General features: G+C 36.9%; 2 protein-coding genes and 1 long non-coding RNA gene across 9 annotated transcripts in view; 1 reads left to right on the forward strand and 2 right to left on the reverse strand.

Annotated features, from left to right (window-relative positions):
• The window catches only part of LOC141378650 (uncharacterized), a 219,681-nt gene that overhangs the window by 113,026 nt on the left and 80,852 nt on the right, over positions 1–25,803 (reverse strand). For all 7 annotated transcript variants that reach the window (XR_015478785.2, XR_015478784.2, XR_015478783.2 and 4 more), the window contains one exon: positions 1,986–2,158. This is a non-coding gene — a long non-coding RNA (uncharacterized LOC141378650). The remainder of the gene's footprint in view (positions 1–1,985; positions 2,159–25,803) is intronic.
• Positions 5,213–7,200, forward strand: LOC147846442 (uncharacterized). Its single transcript, XM_087241214.1, has 2 exons — positions 5,213–5,737; positions 5,912–7,200. The coding sequence occupies exons 1-2, from the start codon at positions 5,305–5,307 to the stop codon at positions 6,943–6,945; spliced, it is 1,467 nt and encodes a 488-aa protein (XP_087097340.1). The 5' UTR covers positions 5,213–5,304; the 3' UTR covers positions 6,946–7,200.
• LOC147846443 (uncharacterized) lies at positions 6,970–10,572 on the reverse strand. The gene is made up of 4 exons (XM_087241218.1): positions 10,397–10,572; positions 9,112–9,309; positions 8,617–8,713; positions 6,970–8,189 (listed from the first exon to the last, which is right to left on the reverse strand). Exons 2-4 carry the CDS (start codon positions 9,184–9,186, stop codon positions 7,249–7,251), a joined length of 1,113 nt encoding a protein of 370 aa, XP_087097344.1. The 5' UTR covers positions 9,187–9,309; positions 10,397–10,572; the 3' UTR covers positions 6,970–7,248.

A 25,803-nucleotide genomic window follows, 5' to 3' on the forward strand; every position in this document is an offset into this window, starting at 1 on the left:
GTTTACAGCGGTTTGATGGATAAATATGAATTTGTAGCTAAATTGTTAGCTGTGCCAAACAGCAATTCCCATTGTTTACATCTTTTCTACAACATACTATTAACGCTAGAAACTTTGCATGTAATAGATTATTTTAATAGGATGTTTTAACAAATAAAAATACAGGTTGTGGCTCACAGTCCACAGCTTTGTCGGTTACAGGATTTTTTTGTTGAATCCAGCACTGAACTAAGAGAATCTATCCTTTGTTAAATGCTAGCTATATATATTTTTTATCATTCTCTGGAACATAAAATTAAACTAAGCATTTCTCTCTTTGTATCATGTCCTTTGGAGCCAAAATACAGAAACAGAAGAAGCTCTGTGGAAATAGCAGCATTTGGACAGCATTTTAGCATTCTCTGCTATAACATTTTCTGGACACACCCCTTCGCTGCAAACGGTGTGTGCGCGTGGTGATTGCGAGTAACCTGAAGAGCTTGTGATTTCACTAGCCTGGATGTATTTTCTTTGTAGTCCCCTAACTTCATTCACTGTAGGCTTTTCTAAGCTAACTATGTAAAATCCAATGTCTGCCTTTACATTGAAATTTGAGCATATTGCAATTATTTTACAATTTTGCAAAACATAATATTTTCTCTTCATTTTTCATGTTTATTAAAATTTCATTTTTTATTTCCCCCCAAAATTTGAATTTGGGTGTATTTATTTTTGCATTGTGATCCTAAGTTTGTGTTGTAGTTGTTGTTAGATGAGTTTCAGTTTTAGTTTCAGTGCTGACTAATCTAATGTTTATTCAAAACTATGGTTTTGTAAAGCATCCTAAAGAAAATATTCATTTAAAAGAGAGATCTGTGAGGGATGTGTTCATTATAGGTCTATCAATCGATTAAAATAATTCACTTGTTAATCGCAATCAAGGACTTTGATTAATCTAGATTAGATTCCTCAGAAAAATTGGTCTATACTGACATGATTTTGCACATCCATGATGTCAATCTCCCATTCCACCACATCTCAAATGTACTCTATTATCTTAGGATCTGGTGACTGTGGAGGCCATTGGAGTACAGCAAACTCATTGTCATGTTCAAGAAACCAGTCTGAGATGATTTGCGCTTTATGACATGGCACATTATCCTGCTGAAAATAGCCATCAGAAGATGGATACACTGTGGTAATAAAGAGATGGACATGGTCAGCAACAATACTCAGGTAGGCTGTGGCATTGACATGATGCTCAACTGTTATTAATGGGCACAAAGTGTGCCAAGAAAATATCCCCTACACTATTACACCACAACCAGCCTGAATCGTTGATACAAGGCAGGATGGATGCTGTTGAAGCCAAAATCTGACCTTACCATCTGAATGTCACAGCAGAAATCGAGACTCATCAGACCAGGCAACGCTTTTCTAATCTTCAATTGTTTAATTTTAGAGAGCAGGTTAGGGTAATTAGGCAAATTACTGTATAACGATGGTTTGTTCAGTAGATGTTTTTTTCTGTAAAAAAAATTGCCTAAAGGGGCTAATAATGTTGTCCCTAAAATGTTTTTTTAATAAATGAAAACTGTTTTTATTATAGCCGAAATAAAACAAGTAAGACTTTCTCCAGAAGAAAAAATATTATCAGACATACTGTGAAAATTTCTTTGCTCTGTTCAACATAGTTTGGGAAATATTTAAAAAAAATAAAAATAAAAAATCAAGGGGGGGCTAATAATTAAAGATTTCAACTGTATATAGTAGCTAGATTTTTTTATTTTGCTTTCTGATATATGAAACTATATTCATCCATCACTGTGACTTAAGCATCAAAATAGTGCTAGTAACTCATATCTCTCTTACATTGTCCTTCATTGGAGTGCTACAGAATCCAATGGCCATAGAAAACAGATGTCCCATATCTTTGACAAATCCGTACAACGAAGAGCATCTTTTGTCTAAGCAGCGTGTCATGCATGAGGATGGGAAGCATTTACCATAATAGCATGTAGTTTGGAGTGAATCTTCTCTCAGCCGTTATCTCTGTGGACTCAGACTCCAGCTTCCTTCCTTTAGTCCGCTTTGTCCATTCCTGCCCAGAGCCAGATTGTCCATCTCATTGTCCACCATAGTCATCCACACAGTTCCCGCAGCCAAAAAAGCCATTCACCTTTAAACATTCACATACAGTCATCAGAACAGCGAGAGCTCAGTCCAGGATACTTAATTCATGCTAATTTGACTGTTTAGAGGCATCACAATGCTCCAGGGCGTCAAAGACAAGCGTATGAGTTCTCTAAGAAGCATGAAATCAATTGCACACCACCTTTGAGCACTCTTGCACCGCCGTGGGAAAACAACACATGCGGAGGTCTGTGCTATTATGCTATTTACTTTCCCAATTTGCTTTCAACAGACAGGTGCATGATTGCCATGGGAGCCTTTAACAGCTTCACCTATTGGGCATAAATGGGCTTCAAATGTCCAGCATGACCCTTTGGTATGGGCCGAGGTTGTTTGACATCAATCGGTTTGAGTGCTGTGCAAGATTTTTTTCAAAACTCTTGAGTGCATATTAAAAAAAGGCAAACAAAATCATCATGCATACTGGATTATGGTTCATGAGCGCCTCTTAAACAAACAATTGGTGTGAAGAAAATTACCTAACTTTGCATCTTACTTTGTATTATCTTCACTCCAACCATGATAATTTGCACTGCCTCCAGGATGAATCAAGTCGCTTTTGATAAAATCGTCAGGTAAATGAATGAAGGAAAGTTTTCTGAAGGTCAGTACCTTGATTCATTGTTTTATTTGGCTTGGCTCAGTGCTCAGTTGTTGCTGTGGTTTACACAGAGTTTTTGTAGAATGGAATAAGAGAACATATACAGTAAGTGTCTCGTGTGGAGGTAAAAATACAAAAGTCAGAAGAGAATGCCCAGAATGGCTCATGTTGACAGCAAGATAAGAGTACAATCGAGGCCTGCAGAACAGCATTTTTGAACACACAACGTGTTAAACCTTGAAGCAGATGAGCTACAGTATCAGAAAAACAAACAAAAAAAAAAAACACTAGTACCACCTCTGACAGCTAACAACAGCAAACTGACGCAACACAGGAAAAAATGAAAAAAATGGAAAAATGTTGCATAGTCTGATGAATCTCAATTTTGGCTGCAACATTCATTAGGGTCAGAATTTGGCGTGAATAGCAATAAAGCATGAATCCATCCTGGCTTGTATTCGGATAGGTAGTGGTAGGATAATGGTGGATATTTTGAGAGTGGTCTGGATGCAGCGCAATCTGAGCTGCATCCAATGCTTTTTAATGCGCTCACCTAACCCCAACCCTAACCCTACCCATCACAGTGACGTCACTCACTCCGTTAAGTGCAATGTATCTGACATTGCATCGCTGAGTGATGTAATCTCAGCTTGCATCATAAATGCTGCATCCAGATACTATTGGATATTTTGGGATGCTTAGTGCCATCTAACCATATCTATTCCTTTATGACAACAATGTTGAATGTGTTGTCTAATTTCCTGGAAAGTGACAATGCGCTCAAAATCCAGGACACTGAAAAAAATTAAAAAAACGATTAATTGGATTTACTATAGCTACGTTTCCATCCACCTATTTTTTATGCGCATCTTGGATATGCGCATAAAAAAACAGTTAATGGAAACGCCAAGATGTGCATAAATCATGAAAATGCACATAAAAAAATATGCACATAACTGAGTAGTAAAAACTTTTTATTCGATAAGAAAATGTGCATAAACTATGATGGAAACACTTTTTAACTAAGAAATTCCAGTATGCACATTAAAGTCATATGATTTTGCTATAAGAGATCATGTGATGACAAAAATGTATGTGAATGGATAAACTAGCAAGCTGAGCACATTGTAAAACATCTTAAATGTTGCTTTGGACATTCTACAACGCCTTAACCATTTTAGTATTAGTGTTATTGTATTATTAATTATCTCCAGAACTGTCAAGAGCATCTGTGCTCCACGTCTCAGGTCTTTAAACGCCACCACGTGTTTATTACATGTTGGCATATTGTCTTCTGAGGCACAAGTAATTTATTAAATGAAGAAAAGATTCACACAGCTTCTCCTACAGCAGCAAATTTAGCTTTTACTGTTGACTGTAAATTTGATTTGGCGGCAGTTAATCAGAAAGAGACAATTTTGTGACTACTTGGATGGAAGTTCTGCTTTATTCGCATGTCTTTTATGCGATATTCCAGTTTTGTGCATACATTTAACTAGCATCTTTGGGTAGAGATATATAAAATTAGTTTCAGGTAACTAGTTGCAAACAATATATATGGGCTGAGTTTAAACAAAAAAATAAGTTGAACATACCTGAATTTATTTAGTTTGTTTACATTCAGGCCATATAAGTTGTTTGCAACCACTTACCTTAAAATTGAGCAAACCCAATGAATATTTTTTTTCAGTGAAGAGCCCCTCTGGTGGAATGAAAGATTAGTGGAAAGGACATGGGGAATTTGATGTGAATTTGATGTGACTGTCATGCTATCATGCGAATATAGAATCAAATCTCTCTGAGGAATATTTCCAGCAAACCTTGTTAAATTTTCTTGTTAAATCTATGGCATAATGAATTTAGGGTGTTTAAAGGAAAATGGGTGTCTATACTGGTAATAGCAAGCTGTACGTAATATACTGGCTGGTGATCGTATTTGGTAAATCAAAAAAGTCCCTTAGTTTGATTAGCACTTAAGTCATTGAAGTAATTCTGTAAACTTCAGGTCTTAATGGAAAAAAAAGAGCTCAATAAGATCCACTACTTTTTTTTATTTCGTTGCATCCTTCCATTTGGCCCTGAGGCATCTTTTCAAACTCAAAGCCGTCTCAACTCAGATTTCAGCGTACTATTTCACCCCCCATTTATTCCTGCAACCAACCCAATGCACCAAAGTACCATCACACGAATCGCCCTGAAGATATGATCATTCTGCTATTGCACTGCATTATTGAATCTTCCATTAGCAGTATTAAAAGAATAGTTCACCCCAAATTACAATTCTCTCATTTACTCACCCTTATGTCATTTCAAAGATTTTTTTTTTTACTTTGGCAGAACCGAAAGACACAGAAAACACATTTCTATTGCTATTTTGGTCACGTTTTTTAAGGTACATAATATTATTATATTACAGACCATTAAATGATTTAGCTAAATAAACTCCTAATAGGCCTTTTTCACACTTCCTGGTTCCGGTAAGCGAAGCAGTGTATCACAACATCCGGTTCAATGCAACGCAGTAAGAAAGAATGGCTGAGTCGTCTCATCGCTGTTATTGCAGCGTTCCCGGCTGCTCAAACTCAAAACAACGTCACCCTTACCTCAGTTTCCACGATTTCCCGAAAGATGAAGAACAGAGGAAGTCATGGGTAAAATTTATCAGACGGGATGAAGGTCCTTTGTTTCAAATTAAACGCGGGAGTACGTTCGTGTGCAGTATGCACTTCAAAGCGGACGATATTTACACTACCAAAAGTGGAAGGAGGAAGATAAATCCTGGTGCTGCACCTCGCCTTTTTTCCTGGAATGACTGGAGTACAGACCGAGTTACACGTGAGTCACCTTTTCAACGGGCAAGTACTCGGCTTGGTGTTGATGTTCGTGTTGACCGCACTGCTCCAGCCGTAGCTGTGCCGATACTCCCTCAAGCAGACCACGACTATGCATGTCAACCATCACCTGGTATGTACAGCAGAAAACATTTTTATTTAAAAATATAAGTTATTATATTTACATTATAAACGGATGTACTGTATTTATAGACAGTTTACATACATATGTGTTATAATAAAATATGAAATATGTGTGTGTGTGTGTTAGTATATATTTTTATTTAATATGTTTTGTACCTTTCAGGACATTTGGATGCTGCTGCTCAAAGAATCAGAGAGCTAGAGGCCAAGATCAGACAGTTAGAAGTCCAACTCTGTGATCTATCTGCCTCAAAATTACACATTAACAGATACTGTGCAACTGATGAGGACTTTAGATTTTACACTCGATTCCCATCTGAGAAAGTATTCTGGATATTTTGGGAATCAGTTGCCCCATCAGCCTCCAAATTAGTGTACTGGAGTAAAGCACAGAGAAACAGTGGTGCTGTGGATTTTGAAAAAGGAGGTTCAACCCGTAAACTTGCGCTTGTGGATGAGCTGTTCCTGTACTGCTGTCGTGTTGCTGCTGGCCTTAAAGAGAAGGTTATAGCAGACATTTTTGGCATCAGTACCGCCACTGTGAGCAGAGTGATCATCACATGGGCCAACTATTTATACCTTGTCTTGGGGTCACTGCCTATCTGGATGTCAAGGGAACAGGTCACACAACTGATGCCAGCTAAATTTGCAGAATACTGTCCAAATCTGAGAGTGATTGTGGACTGCACAGAAATTAGATGCGAATCTCCATCATCGCTTACATTACAGTCTGAAACATTTTCAGTCTACAAAAATCACACCACTTTCAAGGCTCTGATAGGTATTGCCCCATGTGGTGTAATCACCTTTGTTTCCAAGCTCTTCACCGGGTCAATATCTGACCAAGAAATAACCAAGCAGTGTGGAATTCTCCAACTACTTGAACCTGGAGATGCATGCATGGCCGATAAAGGCTTTGTCATTGATCAGATGCTGTCAGATGTTGGTGCAAGCCTCATCATCCCTCCATTCAAAAGAGGTGCATGCTTCAGCAAGGAGAACACAGAAAAAACACAAAGTATTGCCCGTCTAAGAATTCTGGTAGAGAGAGCTATCAGGAGAATAAAAGAGTACCATATCTGGGACACAACTGTTCCTCTTACACTTTCAGGTTCTGTTAATCAGCTATGGACAACCTGCTGTTTAATGTCCAATTTCCAATATCCACTGGATACAAAAGACCACATCTGTGTGTAAAAAATGAAGTGAACAAAGGTGAACTCCATTAAGAAATGTTTATTGGATAGTGCTTCACAATATAAATAAGTTCTGTAGATGAATAGATTGTTGAATATTTGCATAAAAATGTACATATCCAATAATGTATACACACACACACACACACACACACACACACACACACACAAACATGTATCTACAATCTACACACACAAACACACACAACATTAATATACAGCTATGTCCCATTTTCAATGAATAAATCAAACTCATAAAGAGAACAATACATGTGGTGTGTGTGGCAATTTTTACATGTGTATGTTACTGGTTTTTCAGGTAAGTTTGCATGTAAGTGTTGAAATAAAAAAGGTCAAGTTTTTTCTTTAAATCGTTGATCAGGGACTCGTCCTTCCAAATTCTCTCTACTGTGAGATCACTTTTAGTAGACGTGATAAAATCACACCAAGGCAAACCAGTTATTGCCAACTGGCCTAAAACCTGCCAGAAATATTTGTGGTTTCTTTTCAATTTAGCCTGACCATTAGTAAATTTGATATGTGTAGCCTCTGCTATGCTGTTAACATTCGGGCATTTCACCTCAGCCAACCCAAAGGGTGGTTTTTCAGATGGATCATAAACTTTAGCGTCAGGACTAGTACCCAGGTATGGTGCATCAGGGTGAATGACAAATCCAGAAGGTGACACATTTACACCACAAAAGTCACTGTACAGCTGTAGGACTTCTGGCTCAAGTTCAATGCCTCTTTTCATATCGGATGTTTGCCGTACACCTCTCAGCATCCTGACTGCAAGTGCCTCAGATGATGAATCCCCTCTTGCACTGTACACTTCACCAAATCTGCTGGAAGTTAAGCGTGGCTGTCGCAGTTCTTTCCAAAGTGGATTCTCTGATTGCTCTCTTGTGTTTTTCTCAATAATGCATGATAGTTCACTAGTAACCATCAAACTCTCAATATGGTAATACTCCTCAAAACTGGGAACGTAATTCATGTGCCTGTCTAATCTATAGCCATGTAATGGCAGTTTTGGGAATGAAGGGGCTTCAGGATGCTTGCAAATTTCATGTGATACTGCAGTGGGGCATTGATAAGAGAGAACCGAGCCCTTTGGGACTTGACCAAATTTTGATTCCACTAATTCCATGCTTGAGAGGCCACACAAGATTGAGCAAATACCAAGCTGTGGTCTAAGGTCTCTCAATTTATCACCAACGGAGAGCAGTGCTGGGTCAGGAAAAGGTCCTGAAAATAGACAATTAAAGAAAGTGACAATACTGCTGACAGACAGGTCTGTGTGAGAGTGTGGATTGTTTACCCAAAAATGAAAATGTTATAATTATTTACCTGCCCTTGTGTGTTTTCAGACATTTTAGTTTATTACTTCTGTTGAAAATGTAAATTCTGACATAATTTTATCTCCCTTTACTTATTTAATACCTATTTGACTTTCTTTGTTCTGCTGGACACAGAAAAATATATTTTGAAGAGAGCTCAAAACCTGTAACCATTGACTTCCATAGTAAGAGAAACAAATTCTATTGAAGTCAATGGTTACAGGTTTTCAACTTTCTTCAAAATTACTTTTCTGTGTCCAGCAGAACAAAGAAAGTCAAATAGGTGATAAACAAGTTAAGGGAGATTGTGTTTGTGTGTCTGTGTACAATCTCACCTGGGTATGCCTGATAGAGTGTAGACTTAACACAACTTCGTCCTGCTGCTTTTGGCTTCCGCACCACAACTTCATCCATGGGTTCAGGTCTAATTCCCTGAATGACATTTTTGTTATAGACTAAAGTAAGTTTTTATATTTAACAAAAAAATCATTCTTACACAAATTAAATAAGTAGTTTCTGCTAATGCCAAGACTACAATCTAAACAAATAAAAAAGTATGATTTCCATGAAAAACAGAAACTAATACATTTGGTTGATGAAATGTTTTAACTTGATTACAGTGACATTATACAGTAAACTCATGTATTTTTTATTCTTCTCTAAATCACATGTAGTGAAATGAGTATATATATATATATATGTGTGTGTGTGTGTGTGTGTGTGTGTGTGTGTGTGTGTGTGTGTGCGTGTGTGTGTGTATGTGTGAGTGTGTGTGTATGTGTGAGTGTGTGTGTGTTTGAAAAGATTCTTCCTTGGTTTAGACATCTTACCTTTGTCCTTGGCCTGTGCCATGTTTGAAGAGCACTGGTGCATGATAGTGCGGTTGGTACTGTCTTCACTCCCATGGTACTGTAGTGTGCAGTTTGGAAAAGCAGTGCCACCACATGATTGCACAAGGCCTTTCCAGCTGCACAGGAACAGCTACATCCATTTAATGCAACAGGCCTACTTACTGCTTGCAGTACAACCTTAAAGTATAAAATAAGCAACAATAAAATAATAATTACTATAAATACATAAGGATAATTTGGCCAAGAAACAACACTGGAAAAACTGCAACAGCAGTGGAACAAAATGAACTTGAACAAGAACATAAACTAACTTGAACCTAAAGATCTGGAAACACACCCCAATCGCTACAAACTGAGTGTTTTGAAGATATTTGCAACTTTTGCAGCAAAATTTAAAAATGTAGAGGTTAGTGGGAAAATGGGTATCACATTTTTTTTAAGGTACCTCAACACATTTTGTTGAATTTAAGTTACATTGCATCTACATACCAACTAATTCTTCATAGATTATAAGTAGACTGTTAGGTTGGGGTTAGTGTAAGTTTACGTACTTAAGTTTCTTATAGTCAGTTAAATGTGTTAAAGGAGCAGTATCAGCAGATATTAAGCAGACAGTCTACTAATACTCAAATGAGCAGTAACTGGCATGTAGTTGCAATTCAACTTTTAGTCAACAAAATGTGCAATAGGGACCACCAAAGTGTAAAAAAAATGTAACACTTTAATAGAATGGTATACAAACACTGAACACAACAACGAATAGCTTTATTTTCTCAGCGTAGTAATCAAAGTATGTTTCCAGACTTGAAACCTTGCGAGCATTAAGCAACCTGTAATTTATGGGGCTCCTCGTTCTTTCTCATTGACCGATAGCAACTTGCCTGTACAACTACCTCGTCGTTCACTATATCTGACACTGCATTCAAAGGAAGGAGGGGGTTAGCACAGCTTATGGACAACTACTAACATAAAACTAATCCTGCTGGATGTTAAAAAGTTAATCTTGCTTACAACTGACTTGATATTAGCATATGCTGCTCACTACGCATTACAGTAACCTACATAACAAACGCTTTTTGTAGGACATTTTTTTCTGCACAAATTATGCAAATCGGTATAATCTTTTAAATGCTGTTTTATTTAGGCTGTGTCAGTTTTAGACAGGGTTTGCAGAAAAAAAATCTCTCAACTAAATTAACTAACATTAGAACTTAACAGGATAACTACCAAAATACTTGAGACATAATGTTATCAATTTACTTACCCTTGTAGTTAAAAACAAACTGTTCGAAGAACAACTTGTATCCCTTGTCCAGCTTTGAGCCTTTCACCTTACTGTGGTCCTTCACCAAGCGAACAACGTCGTCTTGTCCAAATTTTGGCAAAGTTGACAGTGAGGATGTCATTCGATGCCCTGAAGTTGCCATGTTTCTGCGGCTGCTAGCAAAACCGGAAAAAACTATACACGGCTTCGAAGGGCGCTTCCGGTGTTCAATTCCGCTGTGAAAAAGGTCTATTTACTAATTATTAATAGTTAATGAGGGTCACACTTTAATTTGATGGTTCGTTTGTTGAATTAAGTTACATTGTATCTACATGCCACCTAATTGTCATTAGGTTATAAGTAGTACTTGTTGTTAAAGTTTCTTATAGTCAGTTAAATGTCCGTCGAAGGAGCAGTAACTACAGATATTAGGCACAGTTAACTAATACTCAAATGGTCCAACATCAAAATAACAACATAAAACCATAAAAACATAACAAAAAGATTGACATCCAAGAAAACCACAATTTTAAACAAATGAAAGCAAAATTATGTAAATGTAGTACTCAGGAATCAGAAGTGTTTCAGATGCATGTGCATGCATGAATATGTAATTTAGTGTAGTAATGTTGGATGTAAATATTTAAATACAGCTAATTTAAAAAGAGTCCAGTCCAATGCAGCAGCCCACTTCTAAATGGCAGCCATATGATTTTTAAAGGGTCCAAAGAAGTCAATGACAGATTTTCAAAACCAATTAGGTTAGAAGGCGGAGCCAACCCTCAATCTCGACCAGAGGAACTCCACTAACTCACAAGATGTTTCAGGTCCTACTCACACTATGCTATCCGAAACATGCCCAGGCCTGTTTTTCCGGATTGTTTGAGAAGTGTGAGTGCTATGAATCAGGCTCAGGCACGGTTCACTTGGCCGGCCCTGGCCCGGTTGGAAGAGGTGGGCCAGAGCGCGGTTCACTTGGGCTTTGGCGCGGTACGCTTGTAGTGTGAGTGCAAAACGCGCCAAAGCCCGAAACTGAAAGCTTGCCGTGACTTTTAAGGGGCTGTTTCAAATGGATTTATTAATCAATCTTACTGTTCAATGAACACAAACTGCCGTAGTTTATTAAAGACACAAACTCTTCACTGCACAATTAGCTAATGGCAAAAGGCTGCGATATGGTATTATTTCATTTCATTTCCTCCACCCAGAACAAATGCGTGACTGCCATCTGCGTGTGATAGTCTTACTAGCCAATTGAGTGAGCACACTTTCATTCTGCCCAATCAGAACTTTTGCAAACTGTTAAGTTTGCCGAGTGTTCTGTATTTTTGTAATTATTATTACTTTTTTTTTATTTTTTATAATCAGATGCATTATCTCCCTAAATTTAATTGAACTTGTTTATGGTCATTTTAGGTATGGTCATTTTATTTGTGCTTACTGTTTGCTCTAGAGAACTTATTTTTTTAATTTCTGAATATTTACAAACCAATTTGAATAAAGTTGGAGTAAGTTAATATGTTTACAGTTTATTTTTATCTAACACTAAAAGGCTACTACACAAGTTCTTGAGCTTAATCTTGACTACTCAAATCGCAAATCAAATCACAATTGCGATATCTGTCAAAAAATTGCAATTCTATATTTTTCTCAAATCGCACAGCCCTAGAACAAAACCAACATTTTTTCAGGTTGCCCTAGCTAGTGCGCACCCATTCTACATATTATTATCCTCTGGATAATGATCATCTAATCGCGTTGCTCTTCAGAAGTAATTCACCACTTGGTCTTGATGGTGAATCTCCTCCAGAAATGACAGCGACTCTTTGTTTACAAGTTTACAAGCCATATTGACATTACACATTTCCGCACTCAAAACTGTATGAGTGGCACGTCTTGTGTATTCTATAGTCTTTGATAGAAGTCATTAAAAGGGGTAAATTGAATATTTTTTGGGGTGAACTATCCCTTTAAGATTGTACGCAGACACACCACTCTTTGTTTTCTTTTTCCCCGGACCAGATTGATAGTGAACTGTCTGCAAACAGCTTTCCAGCACCCAGCGCAGTTCAGCCGACCTGCGGTTTGATCCGTTTGACTTGAACTCACACATCTCCCCTGTGAACAGGCAAAGTACCTCTCCCAATACTGCTTTTTCAGAGCAGCCCACAAAATTTCCGAGTTACTACAGACCAGCAGCCCCTCCTAAACCCGTGAGTGCAGTGGTGTGGGCGGCCAGGGCATTGGGCTGGTTGGTGTGGGATGTGGCTAAGTGTGGTGGATGCTGGCAGTGCTGTGTCGGGGAGGAGAACTGTAGGGCCTGTGGTTTGGATTGCTGTGGATGAAATTGGAGAACCTCTGGCATTCAACACGCTCTCTATCCCTCTCGTTCCTCGTCCAATTTTCCTTCTATCTCTCGGTCTCCTTGGTATCCTTTTCTAGTCCGCGTTTCATAACCTGCTCTATCTCTCTCTCATAGGGTCACAGACGGCCAATGTGATTCCGCTGCTCTGCCCGCTGCTTTCAAAACCTGGACAAGAAAATTGTTTTTGTCTCATTTTGGTGAGTGTATGTGCGCGCTGTCTTCATTAGTTGTGCAGCGGAGTGAGGTGCGTGCTGAAAAGCGAGAATTAAATCCCTCTTTGTGTGTTTTGCAATGAAGTTTGGAGAGCTTTAGAGTGAGATTGCTTTGTGTATATTCAAAGGCATCATGGGTAAGAGGCTATAGCCATGCCTAAACACTAACCCTCCTCATTAGACGGTGGCCTCTCGGGAGTAAAGAGAATGAGCTCGCAGAAAGAGTAGGTAATGTAATCTTCTCTGGCCAATAACCTCTCTAATAGACAATTGAAGTCTATTTTCTCATTTCCCTCTTTCTTCTCTATCTCACTGGCCTGGCTCTTTTTTTCTTCCCCTCCTCTTCGTTCTCACTTACAAAAACAAAATAACCTAATAAAATAAAAAATGCACTTTCCTTCTTCTCGCTCCCTCCCACACACCCACACTGTTTGCCCAACAATACAGTAGAAATTGTATTCACTAACCATATTTGGGCACATATTTGGTGTCAATATCAGCATGAGCCGAAACAGGATGTTATGAACACGTTTGTGGCCACCGAATGAAAAATAACACGCAGACAGGCCTGGATCATTCTCTTGGGCAAACATGAACCTCTGAACGAAGTATCGATCTGATCTCTTTTTTCTTCTTTTAGCAGTGGCTGTTATTGACAGAATGATAGCAACTGACCGTAGTTTAGCAAAGATGCAGAGACAACTGTTAGTAAAAGGTTAACGAGTAATGGTACATCTTTTCCCATGTCTGTGACCAGTGCTGTTGAAATAGTGTTATTTTGTTATACTATTGGACTGTCAGTTTAACGTTTACCAACTAATCATTTTAAAATGATTAAAATGTGAACATATTGATATAAACAATTCTGTATGTCAATTTTGACATGTTTTCACTTGCTTATTAATCATAAAATAAACAAAAGGTCACTAACACAAACATACAAACAATTGAAGAAATCATATCCACTTGTTAAGTGTAACGTCACGCAAAGCGGCTTCTGAGTCCAAACACTACCAAACTGTGAAGGGAAGCTAAACAAATGTTAATAATAAACGTTTACAAAGTGGTGTAATACTTTCAAAAATCATGATCACAATATATATATACATATCCATTTAATGTAATGTGTATTTATAGAGCACATTTATCATGTATGGTTAAACACCCAAAGCACTTCATAATCAGTAAGGGGGAGTCTCTCCACACCACCACCAGTGTGCAGCATCCACCTGGATGATACGTCGGCAGCCACAGGACAACGGCGCCAGTGCGCTCACCACACACCAGCTATTGCTGGACTGGAGAGACAGTGATTGAGCCAATTCGGCGGATGGGAATGATTGGGAGGCCATGATTGGTAAAGGCCAATGGAGGGAATTTGGCCACTGGGGTTGCACCCCTACACTTGCTATGGGATTTTTAATGACCACAGAGAGTCAGAACATCAGTTTAACATCTCATCCCAAAGACAGTGCTCACTGGCAGTATAGCATCCCCTTCACTATATTAGGGCATTAGGACTCACACAGACTGCAGGTTAAGCGCCCCTGCTGGCCTCATTAACACCACTTTCAACAGCAATTGTTAAAATATTAATGTCTATGATGCAGTATGTTCAGAGAGAATTGCGTGTACACCATGCTTTTATATAAATTTCACTGTACTGTGTGATATAGTGGTCTTAAACTAAACTTTTTCCAATTCAAATGAGTAGTGGCTTGGAGCAGGAAACAGAATTTCATATGTCACAACAAGCGGATAGAAAATTAGCAAAGATCACAGAACATGATGTATATCGAGAGATTCTGTACTGACAATGGCAGCAAAAAAACGTCATCGGGAAAACCGAGGTTGCAAAAGAAAAAAAGAATAAAACACTGCTTACAATTTTGATCAACACATAAAAAAAATTATAATAAAATAAAAATAGTGTAAATATAAGGGTGTAACAATACGCATATTTGTTTCGTAATTCGTACGCCTTACGAACTGAACGATTTAGTCTAATATCTAAAAAGATAAAACAGAATAAGTACAAAATATAATGTTTTCAGTGCAGCAACGCTCAACATGGCATCTCAAATGATGTAACAGGCAACATGCTGCCTTCCCCGCATTCATGTTAAACAGAGTAGAACATCGCTTTTGTACTCAGAATATACTTTATTTAACATGCACTCATTAGCAATCTTTCTGCCTTCTGTGTCAGCGTGCTGCACTAGTTCGCAAAATATGTAGTAACGTTAATGTAATCCTCCTATAGACCTTTTCCTAGCAGCTGCATGGAGGCCGCCATAGCGACCAGCGTTTTCAGGTAGAATGTTTAGAACTTCCATTTACAGCATTTACTACTGGTAATTTGCGCTCTGAAAATGGGTTTCAATAGCGTTTTGAGTGGATTACAAAGTGTTTTGTTGTGACACACAACTTTGAAAAGTGTGTATTAACGTCATTATAAACTGTCAGATGTAGTTCAAGCACGAGAGGAAAACGTTCTTCTAGTTCATGTGTCTGCCGTCAGAAATACAGTTCCCCCAATGCCCCCATACCCCCACCCACCCCCGCCGAGACTGAGCCAAAAAAAAAAATGAATGAATGTCAAATTTAAGATCACACAGAACAAAATGGCAAAACTGAAAATAGAGAAAAAAAGTACATATATTAAATGTAAATATATTACTTTAAAAAATGTGACTACCACAACATTCAATTGCCCTAACAGTCATGCAAGTCAGGTACTAGGCCTGCTTCCAAATCTAATCCAAATTCCCCAGTATCAGAAAAGAGAAAGTTTCCACCAGTCAGATTTAATTTCAGCATACATCTCATTTGCTGTCTGTTGAGCACAAGAATCAACACAAGTATAACATGTACTAAGTAGTTAACATTCAAGGGTCTAAAAAAATGTTTCTCGTGTGAAAATGCATGTTTGGTTTGATTAAAGTTTGATGCAATTGCAATGTTATTGTGGTTCATTTGAATAAGCATAAACACTGCCATTTAAACTTTGGTGCACACCAACATCCAGACTGAGACCACTGCTAAAGTGCAACTTGATTTTACAAACAACCTCTGGTATGGCTAGACTAAAATATGAACTCAACATGAACTAAAGACATTTAAATCAAGATGCAGCCATAAACACGTTGTGTGGCATCAGAAATGCAGAAAAGGAATTTGTGGTTCTAACTTATCTAAACATTTTTAAAATATCCATGAGTTCTTATCTGATAAAACAGCATCACATGCACCAACAACTAGCACTTTTAGTTTTAAGCTGTAGACGTGTCTTAAAAGTCAATCAGTCTGTAGTGTGGACACCAAGCGGACAATGTAATACATACAGTTGAAGTCAGAATTATTAGCCCCCCTTTGAATTTATTTAGATTTTTTTTTCAAAATTTCCCAAATGATGTTTAACAGAGAAAGGAAATTTTCACTGTATGTCTGTTAATATTTTTTTCTTCTGGATAAAGTCTTATTTGTTTTATTTTGGCTAGAATAAAAGCAGTTTAAACATTTTTGAACACCCTTTTAAAGTCTAAATAAAAGTATATATATACTTTATATATAAATATACCATTTTTATTCAATAACTTGCCTAATTACCCAAACCTGCCTAGTTAACCTAATTAACCTAGATAAGGCTTTAAATGTCACTTTAAGCTGTATAGAAGTGTCTTGAAAAAATATCTAGTAAAATATTATTTACTGTCATCATGGAAAAGATAAAATAAATCAGTTATTAGAAATGAGTTATTGAAACTATTATCTTTAGAAATGTGTTGAATACATCTTCTCACTGTTACACAGAAATTAGGGGAAAAATAAATGGGGGCTAATAATTCAGGGGGCTAATGATTCTTGAAGACTTGAACTCTCTATCTATATTTTTGCACTGTACTAAACAAACCAAGTCTAAAAACAGCCTAAAATGCACCTTTTTGAAATATCTAAGTCCAATTTGCAAGGGTGACTTTTGAGAAATAGCCAACCCACACACTTTGCAATGCAAAACTAAAGCAATGCAAAACTAATGTGTTACCACTTTCCATAAAAGTGATGCAATTAGTAACTTTTTCAAGCAGTAATGCAATAATTATAAAGGCAACATTCCCCAGCAATCCTGTATCTGCTTCATATTACTACACTGGACTTCATTTCCCTCCTTTTTTCTTCTTTATAAATAACCTTATTACATCCAGGCCATCTGATTTGTTTGTTTAATCCAGTTGGTGGTGTGATCCGTATGATATCATATAGGAACAATTTGTAGACGCTAAAACAATAGTAAATTGTCAGCTTGATCTCATTAAGCAGTCAGGAGACTTCAGATGTAAACACGAGGGCTCTTAAAGGCCATGTTTACCCAGGCTCAAAGCCCCGCTGCACTCTTTTCCCATCCTGCTTTTTTTCTGTTCAGGTGTTTTATGAGGCACCAAAGCAAATTTCATTATGAAGCGATAAAAGGCCTCTCACATTGTCGGCGTGATTTCTGCAAAGTAAATGGTTCACCGACCGACAACAAACGGAAGACTTCACGCACAGCGATTAGGTATTGTGTGAGAGTACGAAAAGCTATTCAAAGAACGTGAGCAGCATGACTGAGTTGGAACACATGGCTTGAAACACACCGCTCAGCTCTTATTTACATATCAAGTTCAAAGTTCAAGTGGAAAACTCTCGATTCCTGAATATTTTGTCTTGGGATTATTCCACCCTCCAAAGGTATCTGCTGTTTGATATTAAACCAAGAGCATCTTGCGCACAATTTATTTGCATTTTAAAGGAGCACTCCACATGTTCTAAAAATATTTAAAGCTCATTTTACAAGTGCCCTACAGTTAAACATTTGAGTTTTACCGTTTTTTTAAATCTATTCAGACGATCTCTGAGGCTTTCAGCACTTTAAGCTTAGCTTAGCATAAATCACTGAATCGGATTAGACCTTTAGCATCGCTAAAAAAAAAAAAAAAAAAAAAGTGATAGTTTTTGATAATTTTTACTATTTTAAGCTTGACTCGTCTGTAGTTACATTGTGTAACCAATGGGAAATTAAAAGATGCTATTTTTTAGGTCAATATGGCCAGGAACTAGGGGTGTGACAAGACACTCCACAAGACGAGACACAAGATTAGGTTCACGAGAATAAGACAAGATTTTTATACTATTTCATTAGAATCCTCAATGATGAAATGTATGAATGGAATATTAACTGAAAGAAAACACAATGCAAAACTATTTAGGTGCTTTAAGTGAACTTATAATGAATGTTATTTTACATGTTTTTAATAAATTCTATGCAGTTAAGGACATGCAAACACTGCAAAATATTTGCTAATATATAAATGGAAAACAGATTTTTATTTAACTGAAAAAAATGTAGGTGGGATTTTTAATAAACTCATAATGGATAATATTTTACTTCTATTTGAATTAAGAATGTCATAAAGGACATTCAAACACTACAAAATATCTTGCTATAAACTCTGACTGAGGTAGACTGATAGGAGAGAGTTGTTTTAATGAAATTTGATACCGCATGCCAAATCAAAAGAAAACTTTGTTATTTTGCAACAGCATAAATTATGACGGGTGTGTGTTTTTCCAGGAGTTCTCAGAGTGTGCACAGTGGAGATGTGTGTCTCTGGTGCTTTATTAACTTGGTAGGTACAGAGAAGAGTGTCAAATAGCCATGTGTGCATGGCTTATCCTGTCGCAAAATGCGGCTAAAAGTCCTACAAGATGGTGGTTTGATCACAAAGTTTACCTGTGTGTACAGCACTTTAATAATGTGACTAAAATTCCATCAAATGGTTAATTTCTGTGATGGCAGTTGTAGCAGCCTGTGCTTTTGGACAAAGCAACCTTTGATCTCTAGTAAAAAAGCACTGAAGTCACACCGCACAAGCAAATGAGTGACGCGCAACACAGAGGCAGCCCGGGTTGCCGGGTGTGTGCAAAGCATTTGATTTGCAGTTCAAATCCAATCCTGGCTCCAATTTTCAGTGCTAAATTCACCCTCACGGTCCATCATAACATCACAACTGATGTGACAACATGTGTCGAGAAATCTCATCGCGATTTAGTCTCCCGAAATCTCATCACACCCCTACTAATGTAGGAACTATACTCTCATTCTGAAGTATTAATCAAGGAACTAGGCCATTTCGACCAAGAAATTAGCAACTGTAAAAGATGTGATGTAAAGTACAGACAAGTCAACATTTAAATAGGACAATTACCATTATTTTTTTATTTTAGCAAATGCTAACAGTCTATTCTGATTCAATGATTTATGCTAGGCTAAACTAAAAGTGTTTCCTCAAGAAAAGGAGACTGAATAAATGCATTATAAAATGAAAAAAATGAACTCTTGTAAAATGACTTTTAAAACCAAAAAAAAAAAAAAAGTGGATTGTTCCTTTACCTGAGACTTGGTTTCAAATCTATGTTGAAACTTGTTTATTTTTGCCTTGAATGTATACGTTTGTGTTCTTCTGTTGTGTCTTACGCACACAGCTCCAAATAAGTCTTCTCTTGTGAAAACACCGAGCTAAGAGCTGACAGTGTGACACTCGCCGAGGTGTGAGAAGACGTTTTTTGGCGGAGTGACCGTGTTCAACATGTCTGTTATGACAAAGCGCAGATTTATAGAGCGGCTCCAATTAAAAGAGCGATCTGTTTAACCCCGCACACAGACGAATGAGGTGACGAAAATGAGGAAGCACGGCACAACCTCGCAGTCATGCACTCTTTTAATGCTAAGCTGTGTTTATCAGCTGTCCCAATCCAGACTGATTTATATTAAACACTACACATGCATAGACTAATACACACCTCATAGGTCTGACAAAAAAGAGAGCATAACGTAAAGGGGGGAGGTAAGATATATTTTAAGATCCTGTCTTGTCTGTTTTTATGTCTCTTTTGCTGATATTAGAGACAGAAAAAGTGACCACTAAAAAAAAGAGAAAATATGCTTAAATATGTTTTCTGATTAGATGACAGAGTGACTATTCGAATTGATTGGTTGTTTTTGTTGATAATTCAGCACAGGATAATCGTACTACACTGATGGCAAAGCCTTATTTAATTTAAGTTGCACATAAATATAAGTACTATGGTGTATGCGCTGTTGGAATATCTAGCCAATTCCATGCGTGTTCAAGAGAAAAGGTCAGGAGAGGTTTTTCTTCATTGCCAAAAATATTAGTAATTTATTAGATACAAATGAATAATTCGATGACAGAGCTCTGGGTTACGTTACCCCAATGCAATACAAGAATTACATTCAGGAGGTTCGCAACTCACATACATTTCCTGACTTCAGCATATATACACCACCGATCTTAACAGGTGGAGTTTTGGTGTAACGTCACTTGTCAGTCATTGTTCAGTGCTCCATTGGCCGCCCCTTCGGCATACTTCCTCTTTTTCTATGAATTCTCTGCCCAACAACAAAGTATACATCTTTCTGTGTTCTGTGTTCAGTTTTAACACCTCTCTTCAGACAGGAAGTTTCTGCAGAGCTGAATTTAATTTTGGACCCGCATCTATCTACTTCTACAAAACTGCTAATTAGTATGCACAGCACTCACCCACAACATTAGAAGTTCAGTTAATATATGACCCTTACATGACCAATACAAATAATTGTTTGATTAAAAGAAAAGAGACAAAAAATAATAAAAAATGGTTCCTATTATTCAATAATCCCCCTTTCTGCTCCTCATTGGAGCAGACAAAAACAAAAACAGATAATCAAATCCCCACAAATGTTTTAACTGTCATTACTGCAGGCCTTTGCCTAAATCTTTGTTTTACCTCTAATTCAAAATAATCTCTAACATCACAGTGCTCTTTCATTGTTAGATGATACCCAAAACCCCTTTTAACTCAACTTCTTTAACTTTTCTGGATTCAGTTTATAATTTCCACACTCTTGGTTCTCCTCTTCGGTGGTGCAGTCTCTTCCCTCTTGAAGTCACTCCGATATCCTCTTTTAATAAGATTTATACTTGCTATATTCAGGCTTATTACTCCCAACACTCTTATTAACTTCCAATTATCCCATAATTAAAATTTTCCATTCTTATACACTTTAGCAATAAAGGTAATTTTTTTTTCTTCTTCCCCACCAAAATTAGAATAGGAATGAGAATAATAAACAGCAAACAAAATTTAAAAACTCCAACACAAAAAAAATAAAAATCTGATTAAAAGGAAATCCACACCCATAAAGATATGCTCTAATTAAAAATCCCACAATATAATTATGATCGAAGATCAACACTTGTGAAAACACTTGTGATTGGAATTAGAAATTTACTAATATTTTTGGCATTGAAGAAAAACCTCTCCTGACCTTTTCTCTTGAACACGCATGGAATTGGCTAGATATTCCAACAGCGCTCTCAGAAATAAAGGTACACGAGCTGTCACTTTGTAACTAAAAGGTCCATATTAATAATTTAAGGGTACATATTAGTATCTAAAAAATACTTAAAATTTTAAGGTACTAATATCTACTTTTGAGGTACCAATATGAACCCTTTAAGTACACACATGTACCTTTTGTAAAGGTACCACCTCAGTGACAGCTCGAGTACCTTTATTTCTAAGAGTGTGTGGTAAATGATATCCCAGTGTACAATGTTTTGTTAGTGTAAAACTGTTGACTTATTGTTATGGGACAGCTGTCAGCATGTTTATAAGTTTGGGCAAGATTGTAAAATAATTTTTTTCTGGACAAATTGGAAGCAGACAATGAAAAAAAAAAGAAAAGAAAAGAAAAAGAAACTTGTTAAAAAAAATTTAAATAAACAAATAAAGCGAGAGACTCTTCTTTTTGTGTTGGGTAAAAAAAAAAAACTCATTAATGTCTGATGAATGCTGCCACATTACCAGATGGCTCCAAGCGGTCTCTCATTTGTGAAAGTTCTCATGAGATTTTACTTTGGCTGAATTTATTAAAATGATCTACAAGGTCTATCATGTGGCATTTAAAAGTGGGAGGCTTTCTGGAAATTATGCAATTTGTGTTTGAAGTCAGCTTGGTTTGTTTGTTTTTTAAATATTTAATTCAATAGGGTACTGTGGAAATTTCTATAAAACACAGGCTATATGTTTGAACAGCAAACATATATATTTTTTCAGTTTGTTTTGTTTGTTTAATACAGTTACATTCACACAGATTGATTTCTGAAAGTGACAACCACACTTCTATTTTGGTAAATAAAACTGTGCCGGAAAATGAGTGTTACTTTTTCAATTCACGAGTGCCAAAATGTGTTTGTTTCCCAGAGAATGTAACCAGGCAGAATGTTTAAGTATATACCACATTTTCATAGAAGCTGAAGGTTGAAGATTAACCCTGCATATAGTGGCCGGGTAAAGACAGGACTGGTTTATACAGTACCAACTGATAGAGACGGATGCAAATTTTCTTGTGTCTTTTAGTAATTTTTGGAAATGGAGATTTATACTTCACCCAAAAACTTAACACTTAAGCTTTTCATTAACGTATGGTGAGTTAGGAGGGGACAATAATTGGTCGAGATACAACTATATGAAAATCGGGAATCATAATAAAAATTCATCACATAAAATAATCACATAAAAATTATTAGAAAAATGCCTTTAAGTTGACTAAATAATTCTTTAGCAAAGAAATCAATTTTTTATGTATTTACAGTAGGTATATTTTTTCATGGAAAATGATCTTTACTTAAAGGTGCAGTAGGTGATCTGCCAAAATGCTAACCGCTTAGCATATTATCTTTGAACGGCGGGGAGGGATTGTGATTCAAAGCTACACCCCCTGTCACAACAGCAGACAGACAACCCACTAGTTCATGTCATTCGCCAGTTAGTTAGTGCCAGCGCCATGCAGGAATTACATTAATTACTTTGCCACACTTACATGCTATTTCAGTGCGAATATTCAGAGTAGCATGGTAAACAGTATAGGAAGGCCATCATTGTTCAAAAATGACCCAATGTGAATATAAAAGCAAATATAAAAGTGAATTTAAAAGTTTCAATTCAGCATTTGATTTCTCCCGGTATGTCTCGTGATCCCGTGGCCGCTTTAAAGGCGAATTATACTCGTGCCTGGCTTTACAGTAATCGGCCCGAGCTCGTCTGTCCTTCGACGCCTCCAGCTCCGACTCTGCATCAGCGAGCGGCCTGCAGCTCGCTTGCGCGCATGCGTTTGTGATGCAGACGGGCACGCGCTAATGGCGGATCTGCATGAACAGATGGGCAGAAGTCCGAATCTACATATGCTTACTGACAGTCTGACCTGCTTATCGGAATTATGGGAGATGTCAGTCCGACTCTATTTAATTGGATGAACATTTTTTTGTTTTATGCTTTACCCAGAATATAAAAATACATGTAAACACATTTAGATCATTTACTGTAATCATTACTATTGGACTGTGAAGAGACTTTCAACCAGCACAACAAAAAATGTTTCTGAAGACAATCACCCACTGCACCTTTAATACTAATAAATTTTGGCCTTAAATCGAAATCCATCATTTTGACCCAAACAGTGCATTTTAGGCTATGCAACACCACACAGGTTTCGTGATCAAGTATCACATATGTGCTTGTGTGTCATCAAGTCACTTCTCTAGATGCTATTTATGTGTGACTTAAATGGTCCATTCTAAACCCATTTATAAATGCTGTACTTTGGTTTATTTGTGACTTGATTTAAATCATGTTGAAACAACTGTTTTAAAGCCACTTTTCCACAATTGCTGACAATCATGTTTGTCTCATTTTGCCACATACTGTAGTAACAACTGACATATCTTTTAAATTATTCATGAAGCAAGTACTACCCTCCATTTATTAGCCATGATAAAATTAATAATTTGAATATGACAAAAATAGTCACACAAAGCAAATAATTACAATATAAAATAATATCAGCAAGAACATATATTTTTAATGACTTTTGATGTAATGTAATTAATGTTAAAAAAAAAAATTACCATTATACATGGTGTGTAAAGAATGACACTTTTAAGTGAAAATAATGCTAATTAACTGCATTGTAAAAAAATATATATTCCGTATTTTGTGTGTTTTCTGTTTGTATACGGTTGTGAATTACATTATGGGGCCTTAGTCTCTGCTCTGTCAACTTTTGATGTTGAAAATTCACATTACACATTACAGTTTCACAAAGTGATTTTTATTGACATTTTAGTAGTTTAAAATAATACAATATCCAATAAATTATTTAGGGAGAAATAAATCTGTAAGATAACCTTAAAACTATACATTAAAATGTAGAAAACAACACAAATCCATTATATCATTTTAAAATGTTTTTTAAAAAAAGTCACTTTCTCCAAGTTTTCAAGGTTAAAAGTTGTTGGAGGAAAGATCAAGTTCCCATAACAGGGGCTGAGATTAAACATGGAATACAAAATATGGAAAACTGATCATTTACAGATATTTTTACAGTGATACTATTACATCACATGTGTGCATTCACTCTAGTTGTGGAAGTTTAAATATTTTAGTGTTCAGACACAGCCGTGAATCAAATATTATTTGTAAACCATTAAACGGGACAGTTTAAGAGTCACCTATTACAAACTATGGTGCCAAACATGTAAACCACATCTATATTTTAGTTCTGTTTGAAAATGCATCACATTTAAAAGCAAACAGAAAAAAATGTTGAAGCACATTTCATATCTGCTTACTGTATAAAGAATGGAAAATTCTAACTGGGCCGATTAAAATAGATATATTAAAATTGATTTATTGACATAACAATAATTAATTATTTTAAAGAAAATTATTTTATTAGTATAACTTTCACATTTGTCTGGCATTACGCATGCCCAAACAAAGTTGCGGCCAAGTATGTAACTAAATTCAGTATCCTGTTAATCAGCCATTAGTCATAGAGACACAAATGGACCACAAATGGCACAAGATTTAAAAGAAATGAGCTGATTGATTGGTGTTTTGGCATTTGGGTTCTGGATGAATGAGAAGGCTAATAATTAAAAAGGCTGCACCAGATCCAGAGCATGATACAGGATTACATCTGTGATTTGCTTCCTGTGCTTAATGACGATTTTCCATCCCGTTCCTCCTCGCAGCATCACAAGCCAAACTCATTACAGTACATTCTACTCAGACATAATATTTTTACATTTATTTTTGGCATTCCAGGAACACTGCAGCCTACAGGGCTCAAAATATGTTGTTTGTTTAGTTTAGTACACTTTAAAACAGCTGGCTAAAACTCCAGGGGGCTCGATTTCCACCCGCTAATGAAGTCCTGAACGAATGTATACAGTTTATGGTAATTCTCTAGTGAAAATAAATGTTACCTCAAGAATGTACGAATCCAGCCATGAAGCTGAAGAGCGCGAGTGTGACATTTTCCGGCTAATTTGTATGTGAGATCGGAAGAGAAGGTCACGGATGGAAAGCTAAGCATTGTCTCCCACTCTCAATTCTCGTTTTAATTAGTGCAGTTAAATACTCAACCCTCCGTGCAGGTCTCTTTATACAATGCAGGATATAATTGTTCTCGGTTAACTATGAACTCAGTTATTGTGTTTGCCCTCCTGCTCTGAACACACACACATATGCGCACACACCGATGATATTTTATCAATCAGTGTGTGTTGTGAGCTCGCTCTCATTGGCAGTAAAATCATCTCAGGAATGTGTATTTTTGGAGCACGGAATGACAGCCGTATCTCCGCCTTTCTGACTGGTTAATACAGATAGTACTGATTGTGTGAGTGTGTGTGTGTGTGTGTGTGTGTGTGTGTGTGTGTGTG

Source organism: Danio rerio, chromosome 2 (genome assembly GCF_052040795.2).
Source record: "Danio rerio strain M-AB ecotype USA chromosome 2, GRCz13ab, whole genome shotgun sequence".
NCBI lineage: Eukaryota > Metazoa > Chordata > Actinopteri > Cypriniformes > Danionidae > Danio > Danio rerio.

Coding starts and splice junctions, on each gene's coding strand:
- LOC147846442 (XM_087241214.1), top strand. CDS start 5,305: ATGGCTGAGTCGTCTCATCGCTGTTATTGCAGCGTTCCCGGCTGCTCA. Junction 5,738..5,911: donor TGCATGTCAACCATCACCTG/GTATGTACAGCA, acceptor TGTACCTTTCAG/GACATTTGGATGCTGCTGCT.
- LOC147846443 (XM_087241218.1), bottom strand. CDS start 9,186: ATGGGAGTGAAGACAGTACCAACCGCACTATCATGCACCAGTGCTCTT. Junction 8,714..9,111: donor GGCACAGGCCAAGGACAAAG/GTAAGATGTCTA, acceptor AATGTCATTCAG/GGAATTAGACCTGAACCCAT. Junction 8,190..8,616: donor ACTCTATCAGGCATACCCAG/GTGAGATTGTAC, acceptor GTCTATTTTCAG/GACCTTTTCCTGACCCAGCA.